General features: G+C 48.4%; 9 protein-coding genes across 9 annotated transcripts; 4 read left to right on the top strand and 5 right to left on the bottom strand.

The window, feature by feature from the left end:
- Positions 1–373: 373 nt before the first annotated feature.
- Pdw03_0079 (DNA replication factor C subunit Rfc1, putative) lies at positions 374–3,637 on the bottom strand (the record flags this gene model as incomplete). Its single annotated transcript, XM_014674853.2, has 4 exons — positions 374–966; positions 1,026–3,403; positions 3,464–3,554; positions 3,607–3,637. 4 exons carry the CDS (start codon positions 3,635–3,637, stop codon positions 374–376), a joined length of 3,093 nt encoding a protein of 1,030 aa, XP_014530339.2.
- An 874-nt stretch (positions 3,638–4,511) lies between these two features.
- Positions 4,512–5,327, top strand: Pdw03_0078 (mitochondrial 54S ribosomal protein uL16m; the record flags this gene model as incomplete). The annotated part of the gene is made up of 3 exons (XM_014674852.1): positions 4,512–4,569; positions 4,629–5,090; positions 5,155–5,327. The coding sequence occupies 3 exons, from the start codon at positions 4,512–4,514 to the stop codon at positions 5,325–5,327; spliced, it is 693 nt and encodes a 230-aa protein (XP_014530338.1).
- Positions 5,328–5,401: 74 nt separating this feature from the next.
- Pdw03_0077 (replication factor C subunit 5) lies at positions 5,402–5,960 on the bottom strand (the record flags this gene model as incomplete). Its single annotated transcript, XM_014674851.1, has 4 exons — positions 5,402–5,484; positions 5,606–5,731; positions 5,793–5,851; positions 5,911–5,960. The coding sequence occupies 4 exons, from the start codon at positions 5,958–5,960 to the stop codon at positions 5,402–5,404; spliced, it is 318 nt and encodes a 105-aa protein (XP_014530337.1).
- A 538-nt stretch (positions 5,961–6,498) lies between these two features.
- On the bottom strand, positions 6,499–7,849 carry Pdw03_0076 (DNA replication factor C subunit Rfc5, putative; the record flags this gene model as incomplete). Its single annotated transcript, XM_014674850.1, has 6 exons — positions 6,499–6,523; positions 6,584–6,639; positions 6,700–6,798; positions 6,852–7,020; positions 7,082–7,704; positions 7,763–7,849. The coding sequence occupies 6 exons, from the start codon at positions 7,847–7,849 to the stop codon at positions 6,499–6,501; spliced, it is 1,059 nt and encodes a 352-aa protein (XP_014530336.1).
- Positions 7,850–8,434: 585 nt separating this feature from the next.
- Positions 8,435–9,349, bottom strand: Pdw03_0075 (Cytochrome c oxidase assembly protein CtaG/Cox11; the record flags this gene model as incomplete). The annotated part of the gene is made up of 4 exons (XM_014674849.2): positions 8,435–8,481; positions 8,534–8,975; positions 9,044–9,113; positions 9,174–9,349. The coding sequence occupies 4 exons, from the start codon at positions 9,347–9,349 to the stop codon at positions 8,435–8,437; spliced, it is 735 nt and encodes a 244-aa protein (XP_014530335.2).
- Positions 9,350–9,929: 580 nt separating this feature from the next.
- Positions 9,930–11,725, bottom strand: Pdw03_0074 (Integral membrane protein; the record flags this gene model as incomplete). Its single annotated transcript, XM_014674848.1, has 4 exons — positions 9,930–10,052; positions 10,186–11,367; positions 11,479–11,590; positions 11,670–11,725. 4 exons carry the CDS (start codon positions 11,723–11,725, stop codon positions 9,930–9,932), a joined length of 1,473 nt encoding a protein of 490 aa, XP_014530334.1.
- Positions 11,726–12,990: 1,265 nt separating this feature from the next.
- On the top strand, positions 12,991–14,332 carry Pdw03_0073 (HLH transcription factor, putative; the record flags this gene model as incomplete). The annotated part of the gene is made up of 2 exons (XM_014674847.1): positions 12,991–13,054; positions 13,110–14,332. 2 exons carry the CDS (start codon positions 12,991–12,993, stop codon positions 14,330–14,332), a joined length of 1,287 nt encoding a protein of 428 aa, XP_014530333.1.
- A 734-nt stretch (positions 14,333–15,066) lies between these two features.
- Positions 15,067–16,096, top strand: Pdw03_0072 (CENP-A-nucleosome distal centromere subunit CENP-Q; the record flags this gene model as incomplete). Its single annotated transcript, XM_014674846.1, has 5 exons — positions 15,067–15,320; positions 15,412–15,496; positions 15,551–15,715; positions 15,773–15,880; positions 15,944–16,096. The coding sequence occupies 5 exons, from the start codon at positions 15,067–15,069 to the stop codon at positions 16,094–16,096; spliced, it is 765 nt and encodes a 254-aa protein (XP_014530332.1).
- A 685-nt stretch (positions 16,097–16,781) lies between these two features.
- Positions 16,782–18,802, top strand: Pdw03_0071 (Fungal transcriptional regulatory protein, N-terminal; the record flags this gene model as incomplete). Its single annotated transcript, XM_066099496.1, has 7 exons — positions 16,782–16,947; positions 17,054–17,076; positions 17,193–17,210; positions 17,322–17,628; positions 17,685–18,436; positions 18,503–18,699; positions 18,760–18,802. 7 exons carry the CDS (start codon positions 16,782–16,784, stop codon positions 18,800–18,802), a joined length of 1,506 nt encoding a protein of 501 aa, XP_065957223.1.
- Positions 18,803–19,123: the final 321 nt, after the last annotated feature.

Raw genomic sequence — 19,123 nt, 5'->3', positions numbered from 1 at the left:
CAAAGACAGTAGAGTGTGTGCACATCCACGATGAGCCTGACTTTTGGCCATAGTCAGTGTGATATCCTCAGAGCTATCAAGTTCATAGACAGCAGTCATCTTGGCTGCAGGAGCAGGTCAACACAGAGCAAGAGTCAGAATAGAAAGATTTGAGAGAGAAGAGATATAAAAGGTTTAGCATAAGAGCGCGAGGGGCAGGTTTAGTAGGAAAAGAGTGAGAGAAGAAAAGAAGTCCGAAGACATGTCAAGACGTAAAGTGGACAAGACAACACTTAAATTGGTGTGCTTAGAGATATCAGATTGAAATGCACCAACACCTTTGAACGGCACGCTTGTTAGGAAAAGGACAACATGTTACAAAAATGAAGATCTTTCAAGCCTTGGCCTTGGCCCTGCTCTTACGAGCCTTTTTCGGCTTTTCCTCATCAGCATCAACATCATCATCGGCCTTCTTCGTTTTCTTGCCCTTGGCCGGCGCTTTCTTTTTCTTAGGCAAGCTCACATACTTGTCCTTCTTCAGATCAAGTTCTTCCTCATCCTCGTTCTTAATCTCTTCGACAACCTCTTCTTCATCAGATGCTTCAATGGCATCTTCAATATCGGGCCTCTCCTTCTTTGCCTGCTTAGGTGCCACAACATTGCTGGCCTTAATGAATGGCATGGGGTGCGAACGCGAATTGTACAGACGCGTGAAGGTAGCTTTGGTCTGTGTCTCAAGTTTGATCTTAGACTCGTCCATTGGGCCGAGTCCTAGTTCAACCATGGAATCGAAATCCTCGCGAGTGAGATAGTACTCATCCATGAGATCAATGACCGAGTCAACACAATCCTTGCCTTCGTCCATCATTCGGCGTATCATCTTCTCCTGGAGCAAGGGCATGTACTGCTGACGGATCTCGTCGCGGTTACCTGAGGTACGAAGACGCATGTGGCCCTGTATCTCCTTGACAAATCGAGATAGTTTGCCTGAAGAATAAGTTAGTGAGAAAGTGTATACGGAAATTGAGTGAACACCCAAGACGTACCGTGTTTGCTGTTGTTGCCCAGCCAGCTAGTAAATGCAGGTCGCTCATTCAAGTTTCCATACTGGAAGCTGGCTGGCCGCACAAAGCTGAAGATCGCATGGGTGGGCATAAGACTCCACTGCTGCTGGGTCCCGTGGATCATGCGGTCGACAAGGTCACCGTCGCTGATACTCGAGGCAGCATTATCCAGCAATTCAAGCGATTTCAGTCGTTGTTCCTGGCCATGGTATTTGCCCGCAAGAGCGGGTTTGGTCTTGAGGTAGTTCTCCTGAAGCATGAGGTAGCTGAACTCATGGTCGTTGAAGTAAAGCTCGACCTTGTCGTTTAGAGTAGAAGTGGAACTTGGGGAAAACATCTGGGCGCTGAGGATTTTGCCGACAATATCCCATGGCTTGAGGATGATATTCTTTTCCCACGACTTCGACATCTGTTTGCCTTCATCGTAATTGAGACCCTTTTGATCTAGTCTTGCCGTGGAGAGCATGTTGATGACCTGGCGAATATCGGCATGTGTTCCTTCAATGAGGCCGTCGAGTACAGGAGGCGGAATCTTGAGACCTTCCCGGAAACAAATAGTGGACAGTCTTGCCCGAATTTGCTCAGCTGTCGGGCGTCTGAATGGCACGTCGTAGGTGATGAAATCGAAAGGTTTCATCTTTTGAAGCTTTCGCTCATTGCAGATAAGGATTATTGGAATTTTGGTCTTCTTGACAATGGCTGCGACAGCTCCCACACCTCCACGATCACCGGCAGACATGCCATCAACCTCATCCATGATGAGGACGAGCTTTTTCTTTTCACTCTCCACTTGCTTGCCTTGTCCGGCAAAATATCCTTGCAATGATGTTGTGTCTAGCACGCCTAGAGTAGAGCTCTCGACAAGCTTCTTACTTCTGGTATCACTGGCGTTGGTTTCCACGACATCGAATCCTTCAAGCTTCGCCACAAGATGGGCTGCTGTAGTTTTGCCGATTCCTGGGGGACCATGAATAATGACGGCACGGTATGTCCCCGAGCCGTCTTTGCCACCCTTTTTGAAATCGGCCTGGGCACTGGCATGCCAGTTCCGCAGCCAGCTCTGAACCTTTTCTACAGCACCTTTGTTGCCACAGATCATACTGGTCGATGTTGGGGCATATTTCGTGGTCCAGAGATCGCCAGATGATGCGGGCTGTGAGCTTGGTGGCGTCTGAGACGTGGTAGCGGCAGTCTTGGGTCCTTGAGCCGTGGCCATCTTTCGCTTTTTTTCTTCTCTTTTCCTCTCTTCTGCATCAATTTCGGCCGCCATGGCACGGACTTTAGCCTCGTCGGCTTTGAGTTTCTCGGCGTACTTCTCGGCTGCCTTTCCATCGCCGCCATTGGCAGGCAGTCGTCTAATCAATTCAAAGAGACCGTCCTCGTTGATGGTCTTGATCTTGTGCTTCGCAATGATCTCGAGCTTCTTTGGGCCGGCATCAGATCCGAGGACAACATAGTTCGTTTTAGAACTGGGAGCCCCCACAACTTTGCCTCCATACTTCTTCACCAATTGCGCACCCTCTTCGCGACCGAGGGATTCCAGAACACCGGTGAAAACAAAAGCCAAACCAGCAAGACAGTTTTCTTCGCCAACGGGCATTTCCTTAGTCCCAGTCATTGCCGGGTCCCGGCTTTGTTGTGCTCCAAATTTAAATTTCTTTGGCTCTCCCTTAGGAGGTTCTGGGGCGTCAATTGTTGGAATGCTGTCGAAGATATCACGGAGCTCTTTGCTTTCTATTTTGTCCTCTTTTTTGGCCTTTTTAGGGCTAGCCTTTTGCTTCTTCGCAGCCGGTGATGCCATGGTCTTGGACTTGGAGGCTACCTTTTTTGTTTCCTTTTTGGGTTCTTGGTAGTCCCCATTTTCATCCTCGTCGATTAGAGCTTCCGATTTGCGCTTGCGGCCAGGTCGAGCCTTCGAGGCAGGAATCTTTGGGAGATCTTCCATGACCATGTCATCCTCGTCATCGCGAGAAAATTGCTTGTTCTGTGTCCTATTCGATGCTGCAGCGGCTGGCTTTACTTCAAGCATTTCGAGGTCACTGTCCTCGTCGCTATCACCTCCAGCCACATAAGCGTCGTCTCCTTTGCTGGTCTTTCCGTATTCGGTTGCAAAAATGTCATCGGCGCCGATATTCTCATCCTCGAGAACCTTTGTGACTTTCTTTGTTGATCCCCGGGCAGAAGTTCGTCCCTTGTTTGGTGGCTCTTCAGCGGTCTTCTTTAGTTTAGGGCTTTCGGTAATGATCATGACTTTATCGGGCTGAGCTTGCTCGTTCGTTTTGGCAGGTCGTGGCTTCTTCTTATTGGAAGCGAAATAGTCTGAGGAAGTTGTAGGTTCCTCTTTGGTGTCCTCAGGTTTTCTATGAAGATAGTTCATCAGTCCCAGGGCATGAAACACTTCACTCCAGGAATGGACATACGGTTGACTCTTAGACCTCGGTTTGGTAGCGGGCAATTTGGCGGGAGCTACATCTTCTTCGTCATCACTGTCATCCACAACTTTCCTGCTGCCTGTTCTCGCGTTAGATTGGTGGTGCGGTAGTGTGGATTGTAGAGAGCATACGTCTCTTTCTCGTGGCGGAAGAGTCCTGCATTGTCGGACTAGAGGTTAGAACATAATCTTGAGCGGTTCAAGGGCTTTTGGCCACATCTAAAATGACGAGGGCCTCCCCTCGTGAGCAAGGCACTAGCTTACCTCTTTCTTGGCCGTGGGCTTCACGGCGGCATCCCTGGAGCCTTGACTTGGCTTGCCGCCAAAGAAATTCCGGATATCCATAAGGCACTTCGATCAGTCACACAGACTTCGGTACAGAGCAGTTACTGGGGACTCGTTTCAGGACCAATCGAGCTCTTGCTGCAGCGTTTGGTAGATCGCGAACGACGCGCCACACTCCCGGGAGACGTGACTGGCTGACGTAATGCGGCCACTTTCATCCTTTTAGGTCTAGCGTATGTAAGTCAAGGTACAGCTAAATATGACTACGTAAAACTAGTACAATATGGGAACATTGGAACTATAATAATCATGAGAGAGCACAATGTTTGTTCAACTCATCCAACAACTCCGGCCTGTACACTGCATATAAATACTAGGTGCTTCTAAGTACTCTTGCAAAATTCTAGGAAATAGTAAGAAAATTACTAGCCAGACTGAACACAACGCTATATCATCATGGACTGTATATATGCATGGTTTGAAATATTACACCACACACCGCAGTTACTATGTTAGTACAAATTTACATGTAAGATCAATAAGGTGCTGTTTAGAGCTACTCTGGAATGTATAGTTAGTTAGTTATGCTGTGACTGAGCGCGGGTCTGGTTTTCAAGGCATTGGCACAGAGGCAGGAACAGTGTCACGTGCATAGAGTCTTTCTACTTCTGGACTAGTGCCAATCATCGAAAAGTGCCGGAGTAACGAAGCCTCTCGCAACATTGGTATATCTCGCCGCTTCTCTCCTCACAATGGGTCCACAGATCAAGATGTTTGCTGGACCGCTCTCCGCCTGCACGCGGCCAACTCGTACGAGCGATTTGATTCCCAGAAAATCCATTGGGCCGAAAACTAATAGTGCAACACAGTCTCGGTACCGCTGGCCACCTTTTCTCTGTCACGATGCTTCTCTACCACCTCGCCCACCCTTGATTGGCTGACCCCAAAATTCCAAGAAAAGTCAAAATCCCCCAAAGGTCGCCCTCATGTCGCTACTGGCGGATCCACCCGAGGAACAACAGTCGTGTGGGGAGACTTTGGTCTGCGCATGAAAGACCACGACCGCCGTATGCCCGCATCGGCGTTGAAGATCGCCGAGGAGACTATCAAGCGGCGGCTGCGAGGAATGAATTATAAGCTGTACAAGCGTGTCAGCGCCAACATTGGTGTCTACACCAAGGGTAACGAGCAGCGTATGGGTAAGGGTAAAGGTAAGTTCGACTACTGGACTGTCCGACTGCCCGTAAGCCGAATCGTCTTTGAGTTGAAGGGAGATGTCCACGAAAAGATTGCCCGTGAGGCTTTCAGATTGGCGGGCCACAAATTGCCAGGTGGGTTATGCATTCTCTACATGAACTATTTCAGATACAAAAGATGCTCATTCTCATTCATTAGGTCTCTGGGAATTCGTCCACAAGGATGACCCGCCCGTTGTCGGTATCACAAAGCTCGGAAATGGTGTCACTCTCGAGTCTCTCAAGCGGGCGCGCAGAAACCCGCCTCTTGGTACTAATGACCTTGCTTCGCCTCCGAAGAGCGCCTCCTCCAACTCCGGCCCAACCCAATAAACTGTCGCTTCCTGCATGATACCGTTTTCTCTTTTTTTATCGGTCATGTCTCTTGCTTTTGTCGTCTGCACCGACTAAGCCCCGACACCAGATCCAGGCCCATACCCCTGCTGTCTGCGGGCCTTGGCCACGGCATCGTCCTCGTCCCGTTTCATATCTTTTGTACATTATCGTCAGCTGTTTGCGTCTTTTTAGGAGCCATCGAGGCAAGGCCTCCTCTGTTGGATCTTCTGTCTTGATACTAGGAGTTTAGACAAGGAAAATATACTCAGCATTACCTTTACCAGAGTCAGCGACTGCTCCCATGCCCAGCTTCTGTGTCTGGAAATCCTCGTCATTGTTGGGCGCCGGGCTATGCGTTCCTAGACCAGGGCTCAGTTCGCTTATTGTGTGCTTACCGCCGCCTTGGATAAGGTCAGTCATTGATGTAGTGCACTCGGAATCATCTTCAAGGAAGCGACACACTCCCCAGTTGTCCAGTCTGCTTTGAAGGGCTTTTAGTGAATAGAGTGATAGACTCATATCTGTAACTTCTATATCAGCGAACGGCAATTGCAAGAGGTCATCTTGAATTAGTCCATACTGAGTGCTCTCTCCGCCGGGTTCCATATCAACAAGTCTGGAGTCGGACATTTTGCTTATTTTCGCGTGGGATGGGAGTATTATGACGAAACTAATGGAGAAATTGTTTTGAAAGTAGAGCAGAAAATCCGGATCAACAGTTGAAAGCTACTCCGAAGTTCCCTGTTGGCGGTCCAGTTTATGGATGACGGAGTTGTGATGACGTATGATAATAGGGCAGCTCGGGATTTGGCATCAAATGAGTTGCTCAGAATCGACTACTGCTAAAAGACGGACACAGCTTCACAGTTGAAGTACATTTGTAGCTGAGAGTCTGAGAGGTTGATGTATGCAAAGATCTTTTCAATGCCTCCGAAGATAGTACACAACCACAGATGATACAACGCCAGAATCCTTCTCAGCAAATGCCTCCATGCGCCCGTGAAAAGTGAAAAGTGAAAATTTATCAGATACAAGGGGATTTCGAAAAGAGTGATTCTGCCTAATAGCAGGCCGTAACTTCTTAGATCCCATGCTCACTGAGAACCACCACCTTGGTGTACTACAAATCGTCATTCGTCCATTGTCTTGGGTAGTTGGTAGTGAGTAATTAAAAGTCCATACCCATCAGGTAACTAATATGTTATTAGTTATGTGTCTCTAATGACCTCGGAAATTATACAGGGAAAGCATACCTTTCATATATGCGCATGAACTTGGCCACGAAGGCTTCAAGATGGAATATTACTTTCTGCATTGAATTTCTTATTAGCACTTGAATTGATGGCAATGACAATCATCAATGACTTACACTTCCCAGCTTGATGCGGTGCTCATAGAAGGCAGACCACTTAATAACCTCTGGTTTTAGTGCATCGTCAACCCGCGCGACGAGCTTGAATGTCAACGTCTAGTGCCAAAATTAGCATCTGGGACATGTTCGTTGGGAATTTGGATACACACTTTCAAAATGGTCGTTGGTGGAATGCAATGAGTTAAAAGATCATAGAGGCGTGCGCGAACGTGCAACAGCCGAGCCGGTGAGCGCTCAGCAAGAATCTCATCAGCTGTGAGGGCAACAAGGGCTTCCCAGTCCGGAGGCGGGATCATTGTCTTGTCCGTAACTTTCTCACTGGAATTCTCAAATGTAAGCCTCTAAATGCAAGCCATTAGGGATCGAAATGGAAACTCACTTTTGTGCATAAATCGACTCGAACATGAGCAGCGCACGACGCAGATTGCGTCCACTCTCCTTTGCAATCCTCTTGTTAAGCACCTCGGACTCAGTCCATCCTTCTTTTTTCCCTGCAAGATGGAGTGCAGAGCAAATGTCGTTTTCAGTAGGCGCTGCAACCCTGACCAGCAGGGTTCGAGACCGAATCGGCGCAATGATGTTGGACGTACTGTTGGCCAGAAGAATCAATCGCAGATTGGGACTGTATTTCTCCATTGTCCGTCTGAGAGCTGCTTGGGCATCGCGTGAGAGGTGGTCGGCTTCGTTGATCACGACGACCTTGAACCGTTGCTTCGCGCCGAGATCCACCTGTTGCGTCTGCGCAACCTCTTTGAGTAGTTCCTGGACGACTACTCGGTCATAGTTTCCTACATCCGCAGGGGTAATCTCAAGATGGTACACGGACGAGACAATGTTGAATTCTAACTTTCGATTGCTTGTTGTTTGAAAGACTCTGGCGTCGATCTTGATCTTCTCAACACCGGGGCCGTACAGTTCTTTTAATGTCGCAATTATCCGTGTTTTCTTGCCAGCACCAGAGGGCCCATAGACGAGTAAGTGAGGGAAATCTCCGCTTCGTGCCTATAAAGGGTAGAATTTGTCAAAATGGTGTTCACGTTCCGCAGGTTGGATTTCTTACCAGTGATCGCAGACGATCAGAAAGCTCCGGGTGATACGAGAGAGCATCGAGGTTGCGTGGCCGCAGCTTGTCCACAAGAAGAGCCATTTAGAAAAAGCCTCGTAGAACCGCTGAGAGAATTGAGGAACTGAAGTGCTTGTGTTTTTTCGACAAATGATGCGGACCGGAGAACGCGTTCAGACACGCGCCTAATTAATCACTGGTCCGTGCACGCTCCCACTATGTCAAGAGATGCAGCCAAGGGCATTAAGAAACTTATTTCAATGCAGATTGTACATTTACAAGCATAATCGACTGCTCATACGGCCTTTTGGTATTAAATTTTTTGGATATGTTGCTCGATCTCTTCAAATTCATACACAGACGGCAGAAGAAGGCAAGAAAAGGCCTAATTTGTGAAATAGACTTTTCTGTGCATAACCTTTGACAAATGAATGAATTCAATGAAATATACAGCTAGATAGTTTTCTAGGCATTTGGCAGTCTTCCACCAAGATGCAGGATGTGTAGTATATATAGTACATGCGAAATTTTGCTTCGAGAGGTGAGATGAATACGAAAAAGCGGGACACGGTACCACGCATGTTTCTTTGTTCACTGTTGAATGTCCAATTTCATGCAAATCCACACAGTAAAAAGATAGTACCCCAGTGCGCCCTTGGTATGAGCTTCTTATGAGGAGATTGGCGTCAGAACACCATTGTCATCATATTTCGCTTCTGCTTTGGGTTAGATCAGGTTAAGAAAACAACGCATTGACACATAACTTACTGAAGAAGGTATATGACAGAGTAATCGTATCGATACCCTGCATGGTAGGATCGGTAGCAAAGTCAGGATCAATGAAGAAGAAAACAGGCATGTCCACCGACTCTCCAGCATTGAGCTTCTGCTCTTCAAAACAGAAGCACTGGATCTTGCTAAAGTATGGCGCAACCTGACCTGGCGTGACACTGTATGTTGCAACTCCAATAATGTCTTGCGGGCCCTTATTTGTTGCGGTATAGAATGCCAGCGCCGTCTCGCCCGGTAGCACCCGGACCTCGCGCTGTTGAGGAGTGAACTTCCAAGGGAGGACATCCGATACCGAGCCATTGAATGTGATGCGTAGACGACGAGAGTCTGTCACTGGCGTTACACGTGCAGAGGTATCACCGTCGCCGATCCGGTGGGTGAGGATGGGCTGACCACCCCAACCGGTCTGTTGGCAGATCTGCAGTTGAAACCGGAATGAGAATCTGATTGGTTTTTTACTCAAGATTGAGTTAGAGCTTGTCATACCATTTTGTAAAGAGGGACAGATCCATATGCAAGGGCAACCGTTCCGAGGATCAGGCTGATGGTATAGTACCTGATCGGGAACTTTGTTAGCAGAATAATTCCCTCAAGTGCGAATTTGATGGCAGCTCACATTGTAGATGTATTACGTTTTTGCGATTCTGGGGTATTAAAAGGCGCTGCAGACGAATGGCGTTGTTCATGAAGCTGGAAATTCCTTGAGAAATACCTCCGCTCTACCTCAAAGACACTCTTCTGGAGATAGATTGAGCGCTGGGGAATCATCACCGTCAGCCCAGAGCGCCCCATTGAGGGGAGTAATCGCGAAAACATGGTTATAAGACTCCCAATGGAATTAGATGTTGAGTTGCACGAGATCCAGCGTAACCCAACACGTGATAACTCCGATTCGGCGGCTTATCGATTAATCCAACCTAGGTAAGCATCGGGGTCACGTTACATCAAAACGGCGAGCAACATTGAGACAACGAGGTTGGGTATGTGTATCTCGAAGTGATTCTTGATTTGATGATAAAGATTAGATGGGATTATAATTGTCTCAAATTGAAAGATGCGACCGCACCCTCCCAGCTGCCCAGCCTGCAGAGGATAAGCTAGTTACTCGTTAACCAGCATAGAAGTAGTAGACCACGATGGTATTAGTGTACAAAGAGTATTTGCCTTGTATTAGTAAATAAATTAATAGTGCCATCAGGCTGTGAACACTTGAATGCATAAATATGCACGCGAGGATGCAAAATTCACAAAAATAATACAGGGTAACGTAAATAATGTCACCCAAAAGTCAGAGTCGAAGTCTAAGATAACCAAAAACTATGACAGCCATTTGGTACTTTCCAAGGTTCCAAGCATCTCACTTACTCGAAGTCTATTTCAACACACTCGATGTGATGCGACCAAAAACCCCTCGTACTATGCTAGGTCGCTCGCGCAGACAAGTGATGAGAATAGCGGCGCTAACAGCAAATGCAACGCGCTCTCGGTATTGGTACTAGGCAACATCAACATGCGTAAGCAACTCGTGATTGTTTTGGAGCCTGCCACAGGCTAATTTGGAGACATTGAGAAGGGGGATGTGGATGTACCCTTATTGCGGATAAAGGATTTTAGGGTCCGGTACATACCTTTTTATCATACAACCGTGGCAAAACCGTGGCAGCAGCCCGGGGTGCAACAAATAGCGCCAGCTCTTGCCTCTTCCGTGTCTTTTCAACCAATATGCTCCAGCCACACATGAGGCATCCCGCACCGACACAAAGCCCAGAGTCCCACATCATCGGAGTAACAGTCTTCGCATCAAAGATCTTGGGGCCAAGTCGTGTCCGAGCGAGACAGACGCTGTAGTAAAATAGGGTCACAAAAGATGCGAGGAATGCAGATGATTGTGTTGCATCAGAAAGGGCCCGATGGAGGGCAGTTGCAGATTTCATACTGCGCAGACGCAAAACAATCTGTAGGGGTATATAGGTTGCACAGGCAAATTTAAAGGTTTTGGCAAATCGATACAATGCGTGTTTCTCACAATTAGGACCACAGCCCATGTGAACCATTTCGCAGGGAATCGGAGCCACTTTTGCTGGGTCTCCCCACATTTCTGGCCATTTGTAGTCTTTGCACATCGACTGGAGAAGAGGCGCCTGTCCTGTATCCTTTCCATAAACGAAGACTCCTCGTCGAACACGACGCAAGGCTTCAATTAAACGTGAATCGACTTGAGCAACTTCTCCAATCCACTTCTCATAGGTTCTGGGCAGTCTTCCGGGGACATAAAACCAAGCCCACATGACCACAGCGGCACTCATGGCAAAAACAGTTGCGTCGGCGAAGCCGGGGACAAGAGATTCGGCAACCGTCCAGCGATTCTGGGCCCGCCGGCGATGGGACCAGCGGTCCCACGCAGCACACGCGACTGCATCTACGGCTCTTGTGACCATGTAGATGGTAAGGTCCACTGTCCTCCCTGCTAACTCAGGGCGGTGATGCTCCAGCGGAATTGTCATGGCTTGACCAGGGTCTCTCCCCTGATCTGTGCAGTTCTGGGTATCTCTGACATCTTCTATTGGCAGGCAGACGCGATTTCTGTTCAGCAGTTGGAAACTGAACCACCCAGATAGAAAATTGATGACAAATCTAATTAAGCGGTCGAGCCCTTGTGAGATCTGAAAGTCACGTTTGGAAAGCCCTGCCGTGACCAGTGCACACAGACGATAAAATCCTATTGGTAGTAGGGTTGAGCCACCAACTAGGGAGGCACATCCTGTTGGGAAACTGTTCAGACGCAAAGGACCAGTCAAGACTCTAGCTAGCTATTCAAATCGAGGTCAGCCATAGCACGTAATTTGCGCGATAGATCAGTGAAAACGGTGACAAGATGAGTCGCGATAACAGGGCTATACATAGGTGATGTCACCGCGTACCTCTTGAAGTTTCTGTTGCGCAGTCCAGTCCTTATTGCGCAGTCGGCGTACATAAGATATTAATTTCGGGGTGACAGAAGACAGGTACCCGAGCGCGTAGGCGTGAAGGAGGCTACAGTCACAATCAGCAAGAGATCTTCAGATCACACAGTTGCACTAAGCCACAAGGGTAACAGATCGCATGGACTCACGGCTTGATAACCCGGACGTTGTCTCTTCTATGGCGTCTCCAAAGTGCAGGTTCCATGCTGCCGGAAACCTTCATGTCATGATCCGTCGGGGGGTTGTCAACATCACAGTTCCCCGAACTAATCGGTGACGAGGAGTAAGCCAACTGTAAACTCTGATGGGGTTCACAAGATTCTCTTCGCCAATCAGAAAATCAGGAGGTGCAAGAGCTCCATATGTTTTATCCGCGGGTGACCTACAACCGCACCTCCCGAAAATTGGGTAGGATTCTCCGAGAAAGGGAAATTGAAACTTGTACGATCGTTTACTGGAAAGTGAATCGACTATGGATACCGTGTAATGAACGATCCTGTTTGAGAGACTTGGTGTACCTCGGTCCCTGCCCAGGTGAGAAATTCAGAAAAGCCTCCTTAAACAAGATCCAATCGGGGAAGGACCAGTTCAGAGAAGACAGAGGACGATCATCCGAAGCAATGGGCCCTCCGAAGCAGTATGATCGGGATTGCGGGGCTAGACAAGGCGAAAATTTTGATCAAAAACTCGCAAATGGAGGACGATCCCAGGAGAACAATTCAAATCGGGAAGATAAACCGACTGACCCAATTCTGTATTTTCCTTTGCAAAATGGGAGTGGTAGAGAAATGTATTAAAAGTGCAATTACTCCGAATGTGCATCAGAATCAATCCGTAACAAAAAGTTCTTGCAGTGTACTTGCAGCATTGGAGACAACTTGGTCCAGATGTCTCTGTAAAGGACGTCGGAAAGTGTTCTCCGAGAGTCAACAGCTCTCCCCCAGAAAGGTATTAAATACCGGGGGGACTTTGTAAGCCACAGTGGAGCGGCTGTAATATCTGTAATATTTGTATTGTTATGTCACGCGCTCAAATTTTTGCATGTGATCAGATCGCGGTCGAAGAGGACGATTGCTTATGATGCGATTCTCTCCACGTCTTCTTCTACAGGACGGAACTCTCTTGCTTTTGGATATTCTCTTGATCATCTTCTACTTCTTCCTCTATTTAAACTTCTAACTGACCATCTCGTTCTTAATCCCATTGCGCCGAACCGAACCGGCTCCTTATCGAGTCGATTATCAACCCTGGAGAATCCCAAAGCCTTGATCCCCCCCCCCCCCCCCCCCCCGCGTTCCTCTTTTGTGGAGTAAACTTTCGCCATCGCCTTGATCGCATACGGTTTGCACCTGGGTCCAAGGCATGACAGTATTTGCTTGGTCCGCGCTACTCTTAGCATCAGAGTAGCAACCCGTTTCTTGACCTAAACTCTGGCATACAATCCCATCTGAGATTGGACTACTCTTCACTATGAATGGACATGCGACTGAAGTTCAGACTGGACGCACATCCCCTCCAGCTGCTCCATTCGGATGTGAGTTGCCCCAGGCATCATTTTTTGTATTGTTAGCTCTCTAACCCGATTCCAGACTCCTTTCTCTCTCCGATGGACACCCCCTTTGAACAGGCACCTGCTCTCCCTCCAGGGCCTTCTCTTCTTGATGATAATGAATCCAACATGCTCGATAACTTTTTTACTACCATGAACGCAAACCACTTCACAAATGATTTTTGGATGCGACAAGAACATAAATCCGGGGCACCCATCCTTGACTGGCCCGGTGAGCTGCCACCCAACTTCGAAGGGTCAACCACGTCCCTATCACAGCCTTCATTTCAGCAGCATGGACTAGGCAAAACAGCCAGTGGAATGATGACAGACAACCCCACAAGCTCAGATATATTCGCCGCAGCTTCCATGCTCTATCACAGCGGCCTAAGCGGATCGGAGTTGGGATCTACGTTAGCACATCAGAATTTTGTGGGACAATCTCTCCCCGCCCCTGGGATTCAACAAAAGAACAATTCACATGCTGGCAGTGCTGCACATTGTTCAACTTTATCTCCACCCCGAGCTGATGTACCGATTGGATATCATACTTCGGAGATGTTTTTTGACGTCCGTGACCCCATTCCTGCAGATCAACATCCGTCAAATAATACTCGCAGTTTGCGATGGGGCTCAGATGCCGGTTTCATGGACCAAGGCTATCTTCGCCCCCCTGACCAGCCGGACGAGGAACAGCGGACAAATGACCTGCTCAATCATCTCGGGTGTTTTGAACCACAAAGCAGTGCAGCAAACACAAGAGGACCTAGTCCAGAGCGCATTACTGGGGCTCCTCCTCAAGGTCCCGCCTTCCAAAGCGGAGCTGTCCTGGACGAGGGCTTACATCCCCGGAAACGAACAAGAGCCCTGAAAGAGGAGGGCGATGAATGCTCCGATGACGCTGATGCACGACCTCACTTGAGAAAACATAAAGGGTCTATCGGCAAAGGCCGACGGGTATCAACAGACATGTATCGCAAAGCCCGATTGCAGCCGGGGTCTAAAGCTGCACGAGAGAATCTTACTGAAGAGCAAAAGCGGACCAACCACATTCTTTCAGAGCAGAAACGCCGAAATCTCATTCGCCAAGGCTTCGAAGACTTGTGCACACTAGTCCCTGCGCTTAGAGGCGGTGGGTTCAGTAAAAGCGCAATGCTCACTGGAGCCGCTGACTGGCTTGAAGACCTTCTCCATGGGAATGACATACTGCAAAGCCAATTGCATGAGTTGAAGGGCATCAATGGGATGGTGATGCCGCGTTGATATTCTTTGTGACAAAATCACAAGATTTTAGATCTCATGGGATAGCCCCTACCTCTTTTCTTGGCGGGATTGCAAGCGTTTCAGCGGGTGGACAGTTTTGTGTATGCACGCCGGCGAGTTCGCATTTCGTCTTCGGATATCCCGGCGACACAATACCTTTCTTTCTTTTCGTTTTTCTGCCTACTCTTTCTTCGTCTCTTTTTTTTTATCTAGCCGCTGTAGGTGATTCAAGTCACCTTTTGACTGGTTCTCAGCAAATATCGATACCCTTGTGCATAATTCGAAAAGCCTGCATTGGCAGAACATAGTTTGAGTTTTCAAATTGTTACATTTCTTGAAAATTTTAATACTTTAGTTCATGTATTAAGATGGTTATAGATTTCTACTTAGGTCATTAATTTAGAGAATGTATGAGGCATTGGCCTGTGAAAGCTGCGATAGTGTGCTGTCACTCTCTTCACACGATTAGTTTTATAGCTGACGTATATGTATTGCAATTTGACTTCTTGAATGTAGATTTGGGTTCTATTTTAGTCTTCAATTTGAAAACACTAGTGCATATGAATATACGAATGTGATAAAGGCCAAGGCTATGTTGTACTGAGACCTGTGGAAATATTGCTGCTAGTGTGTCTCCGTGTTTTGTCCCCACCGCTCTGTTTCACCTGCACGTGAAGACGCGTCGATGTAAGCTTAATTTTGGGCTTCAACAGACCCAACACTCTCAACTTACCATGCCTCCGAAACGAAAACACACAGGCGACAGTGCCCCACAGGATGACGATTCCAAGCGCTATGCTTATCTTAAACCTCACGTCCGCCGCGTCCCAGAGAAGACCATCAAATCGAAATGGGCCCCTCTGCCGGAACCCGTCCAGGAAAAGGTCAAGGACATGTTCCACTCCCTCGAGCGACCGGTAATAATGCGGAATCAAAATGAACGCAAGCGCATCGAGGCGCAGGGTGCCGTGCAAGCGGTCGTGCGAAAGTAGGGTGTCATGCTTAGTCTGGTAGCTTCCGCAGAGCTAACAGTGTCTTGGGATATGATGATATTGACTGTATTCTCCGCGTTGCTTTAGTCTAGGCAAACGACTCCCGCGAATGCCATTTCCATCCATGACGAAGGAATCAAACTTCGACTACGAATCTGCGCTAAATGAGCACGTATGTGACCCTCTATGATTGTCGACAACAAGTCCACACTGATTGAATTGTTAGCGCTCACTTGAGGCCCACTTAGCTACGATGAATGACAGTGTTGATCTACTAAAAGCTGAAATTGCCAAAGAAGAAGCACTCCTTGCTAGGGAGACAAAGTCGCTCCACGAAATGGACAAGAATGCCAAACGGGCCGAGGCTGAAAGGAAACGACAGGCTAAGAATGTGTGCAGCGAACAGATACTACTTCCAAACGTGACTGGCTAATATTTACGACCGTAGGAACACCCCGTGCTCCGGCAGTTAGATGCACTTCCTCAAATCGAGGTCTCTGGGTCCGCTGAGTTCATGCTTCTTGGCGCGAAAGATAGCCAAGTGACACTAGATGAGGTATGCACTGCTTGTGAACCACACGTGCTCGCTCTGCCAACTTACCATTGTGTTTGACTTTAGTTGGAGACCGACCCTGAAGTCCAAGGACTTATGAAGCAACTACGTGGCCACCTTCAATCCATACAAAGCAACACGGCCCCCTTCGCAGGAATTGGAGATGCTATCACTCGTTCACAAGCTGCCTTGCATCTATACTCGATGTCCAACGACTGATCGTCCCACTGGACAATACCACACCACACCATACAAGCCACCAATCCCGGCATTTCAAGGCTTTTGATTTACGCATGAAGGGCCTCGGGCGCAGGGTATGCGCGCTTGTCAAAAACGCAAACCAAATATAGACCGGTCTGGGCGACCAGGAATCAGATCGGCAATCCTTGTGGCGTGCTCGAATTCCAAAGCAGTCACTGAATAGCTGCATACAGTGGAACCGAGCACGATTGAACACACCTCTCTTCAACAGGGGATATCCCACTGCAGGGGTCAAGTTCGAACCACACTAAATTAGGAGAAGAGTAATTCGAATATCATGCGCATTCAGTCCAATATGGGGGAGTCCTGCTCCAAGGATGATGAGACCACCCGAGGCCCCATCACATGAGAAGGGGGAAGAAAACAGACAGTTGAGAATCAATAATACAGTAGTCTGCAACTTGTGCACAATGTGGTTTCAATACAAATCCAATTGCCAAAATAGAAAACGTAATTCTTCGACCGAGGTCTCGCCCCGAAAGTGGCGGGTGCCCAAGCAGCCAACCCCATGCGGAGCAGTTCGGAGGGGTGACTCCGCTTTCTCCATCCCCAAGAACTTTTTGACGTTTACCAACTGCCACCAACTGGTCTGCAGGCAGCCATTTAGCTCCGGCCCTGGTGGTTCTCCCTGAACTTTTGCGCAATGCCCGAAAAGAATGCGCCGCTGGGCGCTTCCAATGCGACAAAATCCAGATCTGATGCAGGGAAGGATACGAGCATCAAGAACTCGCAAACATCTGCGGCCAAGGCCGAAACGACCGGCTCTGGGAGTCACTCCAGCCCCAAGAAGCGCCGGAAGGTGAATCACGGTAAGGTGCTGTTGCGCAGCATGCGACAGGGATCTGGGCGCGGCCGATTCTGTTGCGCAAAAAAAATAAGAGCATCTTCGCTGACGATGGTTTCTCGCAATTCTAGCTTGTGTATATTGTCGCCGCTCGGTAAGTCTACTTGTTGAGGATGCCGTTATGCTTGGTTACCAGACGCGATAGGTTATGCCATTAGTGCTGCACAGAGGAACTGGCTTTGCTAACGGGGTTTTGTTCGCGTGGGACAGCATATGACCTGTGACTCGGTACGACGCCTCTGTCTCCCCTTTCCCCAATCGCGATCCGTGACATCTAAACCCTGAACGCATACATGCGGGAAATGAATTACACCAGCTGACCTGTCTGAATCTGTGAAGGAACGGCCCTGCACACGCTGTATAAAGCGAAATATCGGCCACCTGTGCCACGATGAGCCGAGGGAAACTGCGAAACGAGGACGTGGCGAACACGAAAACTCTGCTGCAGACGACGAGGGATCGTCTAACAATGAAGTGGGCTCCGTTCAAGGCATGCCTAGGAGTGTCGATGTCGCCGATGCTGCTGGTCAGCAACCATTCCCTGATACCACGATCGGAATTACACCCTCGGCTGTGAACCCGCCTTCCACGGTGCCGCCTGGAAACCTCTCTGCATCTAGTCAGGGCCTCGAGGCTAATTCTCAGCGTGAGCTCGCAACTGCACCTATTTTGCCTCCAGACTCAGCTGACGTGGCATGACAGTCATGCAATACAACGACTGGGTAGGTGGTCAGAATCAGTTCCAGGACATGCATTCTCTCCACCCGTCGTACATGTTCAATGCACATGAGGTGACCAACGAGTATAATCTGCTCGGAGATTTTCTCAGTAACAGCCTCTTGGACGACGGGGCGATGTTCCAAAATCAAGATATGCAGGGAATCTACACCGATTCATCATTGATGAATTCCGTGAACGGTATGGCGCTGCCGAACGGGTTGCCTCCTCCAGCACAACTTCCACCGCCAGCCAAAAACCAAGTACCGCAAGGAGAATCGATTCAACCACCAAACTCCACGGTTGGAAATGACAAAGCCCGGGAAACATACTACATGACCGCCGCAGACCCAGCAGGAACTGACCCACCAGAAGAGCGGATGAACAAGCTTCTCAAAGCAAAATATGACGCCGGATTACTGAAACCGTTCAACTATGTCAAGGGATATGCGCGATTAAATCAGTACATGGAAAAGAACATGCAACAAATATCTCGGCAGAAGATTCTGCGACAGCTCGACAAGTTCCGGCCTAAGTTCCGAGAACGCATGCAGAGCTTAACTGATATCGAACTGATTCTTGTGGAGATGTGGTTCGAGCGGAGTCTTATGGAGTACGACCGCGTCTTTGCCAGTATGGCCATACCGGCCTGCTGCTGGCGCCGAACGGGCGAAATCTTTCGAGGGAATAATGAGATGGCACAGCTGATTGATGTCCCGGTCGAGGGTCTGCGAGATGTAAGTTTCAAACCTGGAGACGCTGCACGTCATATCACAACCAGCTCACATCTTCACTCTCTGTAGGGCAAACTTGCTATTCATGAGATCATCGTCGAAGATCAGCTGGTCAGCTATTGGGAAAAGTTCGGTGCTATCGCCTTCGACAATACTCAAAAGGCCATGCTCACAAGTTGCACTCTGAAGAGTCCTAATCCTAAGTCAACGAATGACGGTATTACCTGCTGCTTTTCGTTTACAATCAGACGAGACAATCACAACATGTAAGTGTTCACGGCTCACTGTCCACTATGTACTGACGTGCCGGAATTAACAATGTGCAGCCCGTCTCTCATCGTTGGAAACTTCCTCCCCATCGATAAATAGTATTTTTTGGCACACAATTGTCTATTTTATGTGACGCAAGGATTTAGATTTGGGGTCTCACCTTTTGGCTTAATGATTCCCCAAGTTTTGGCTGTGTTTTTTACGGGAAAAAGTATCTTGCATGATTTATGTGTACAACATGGAGTAGCGTGTTTTGAGACAAACGATATCTAGGAAGTGAAGTAATCCTCTGAGTAGTGTTTATGTTCGGTTTGCTATGGTCAAGAGACAGCTTACACACCTGATGTTTTCATCGTAGCCTTCACGAGGCAGTTGTCTCTTTCGTCCCTCCACGCTCTTCCAACTCCTACCATCTTCCCT

Source organism: Penicillium digitatum, chromosome 4 (assembly GCF_016767815.1).
Source record: "Penicillium digitatum chromosome 4, complete sequence".
Taxonomy (NCBI): Eukaryota; Fungi; Ascomycota; class Eurotiomycetes; order Eurotiales; family Aspergillaceae; genus Penicillium; species Penicillium digitatum.
This window is presented reverse-complemented; position numbering and strand designations above follow the sequence as displayed.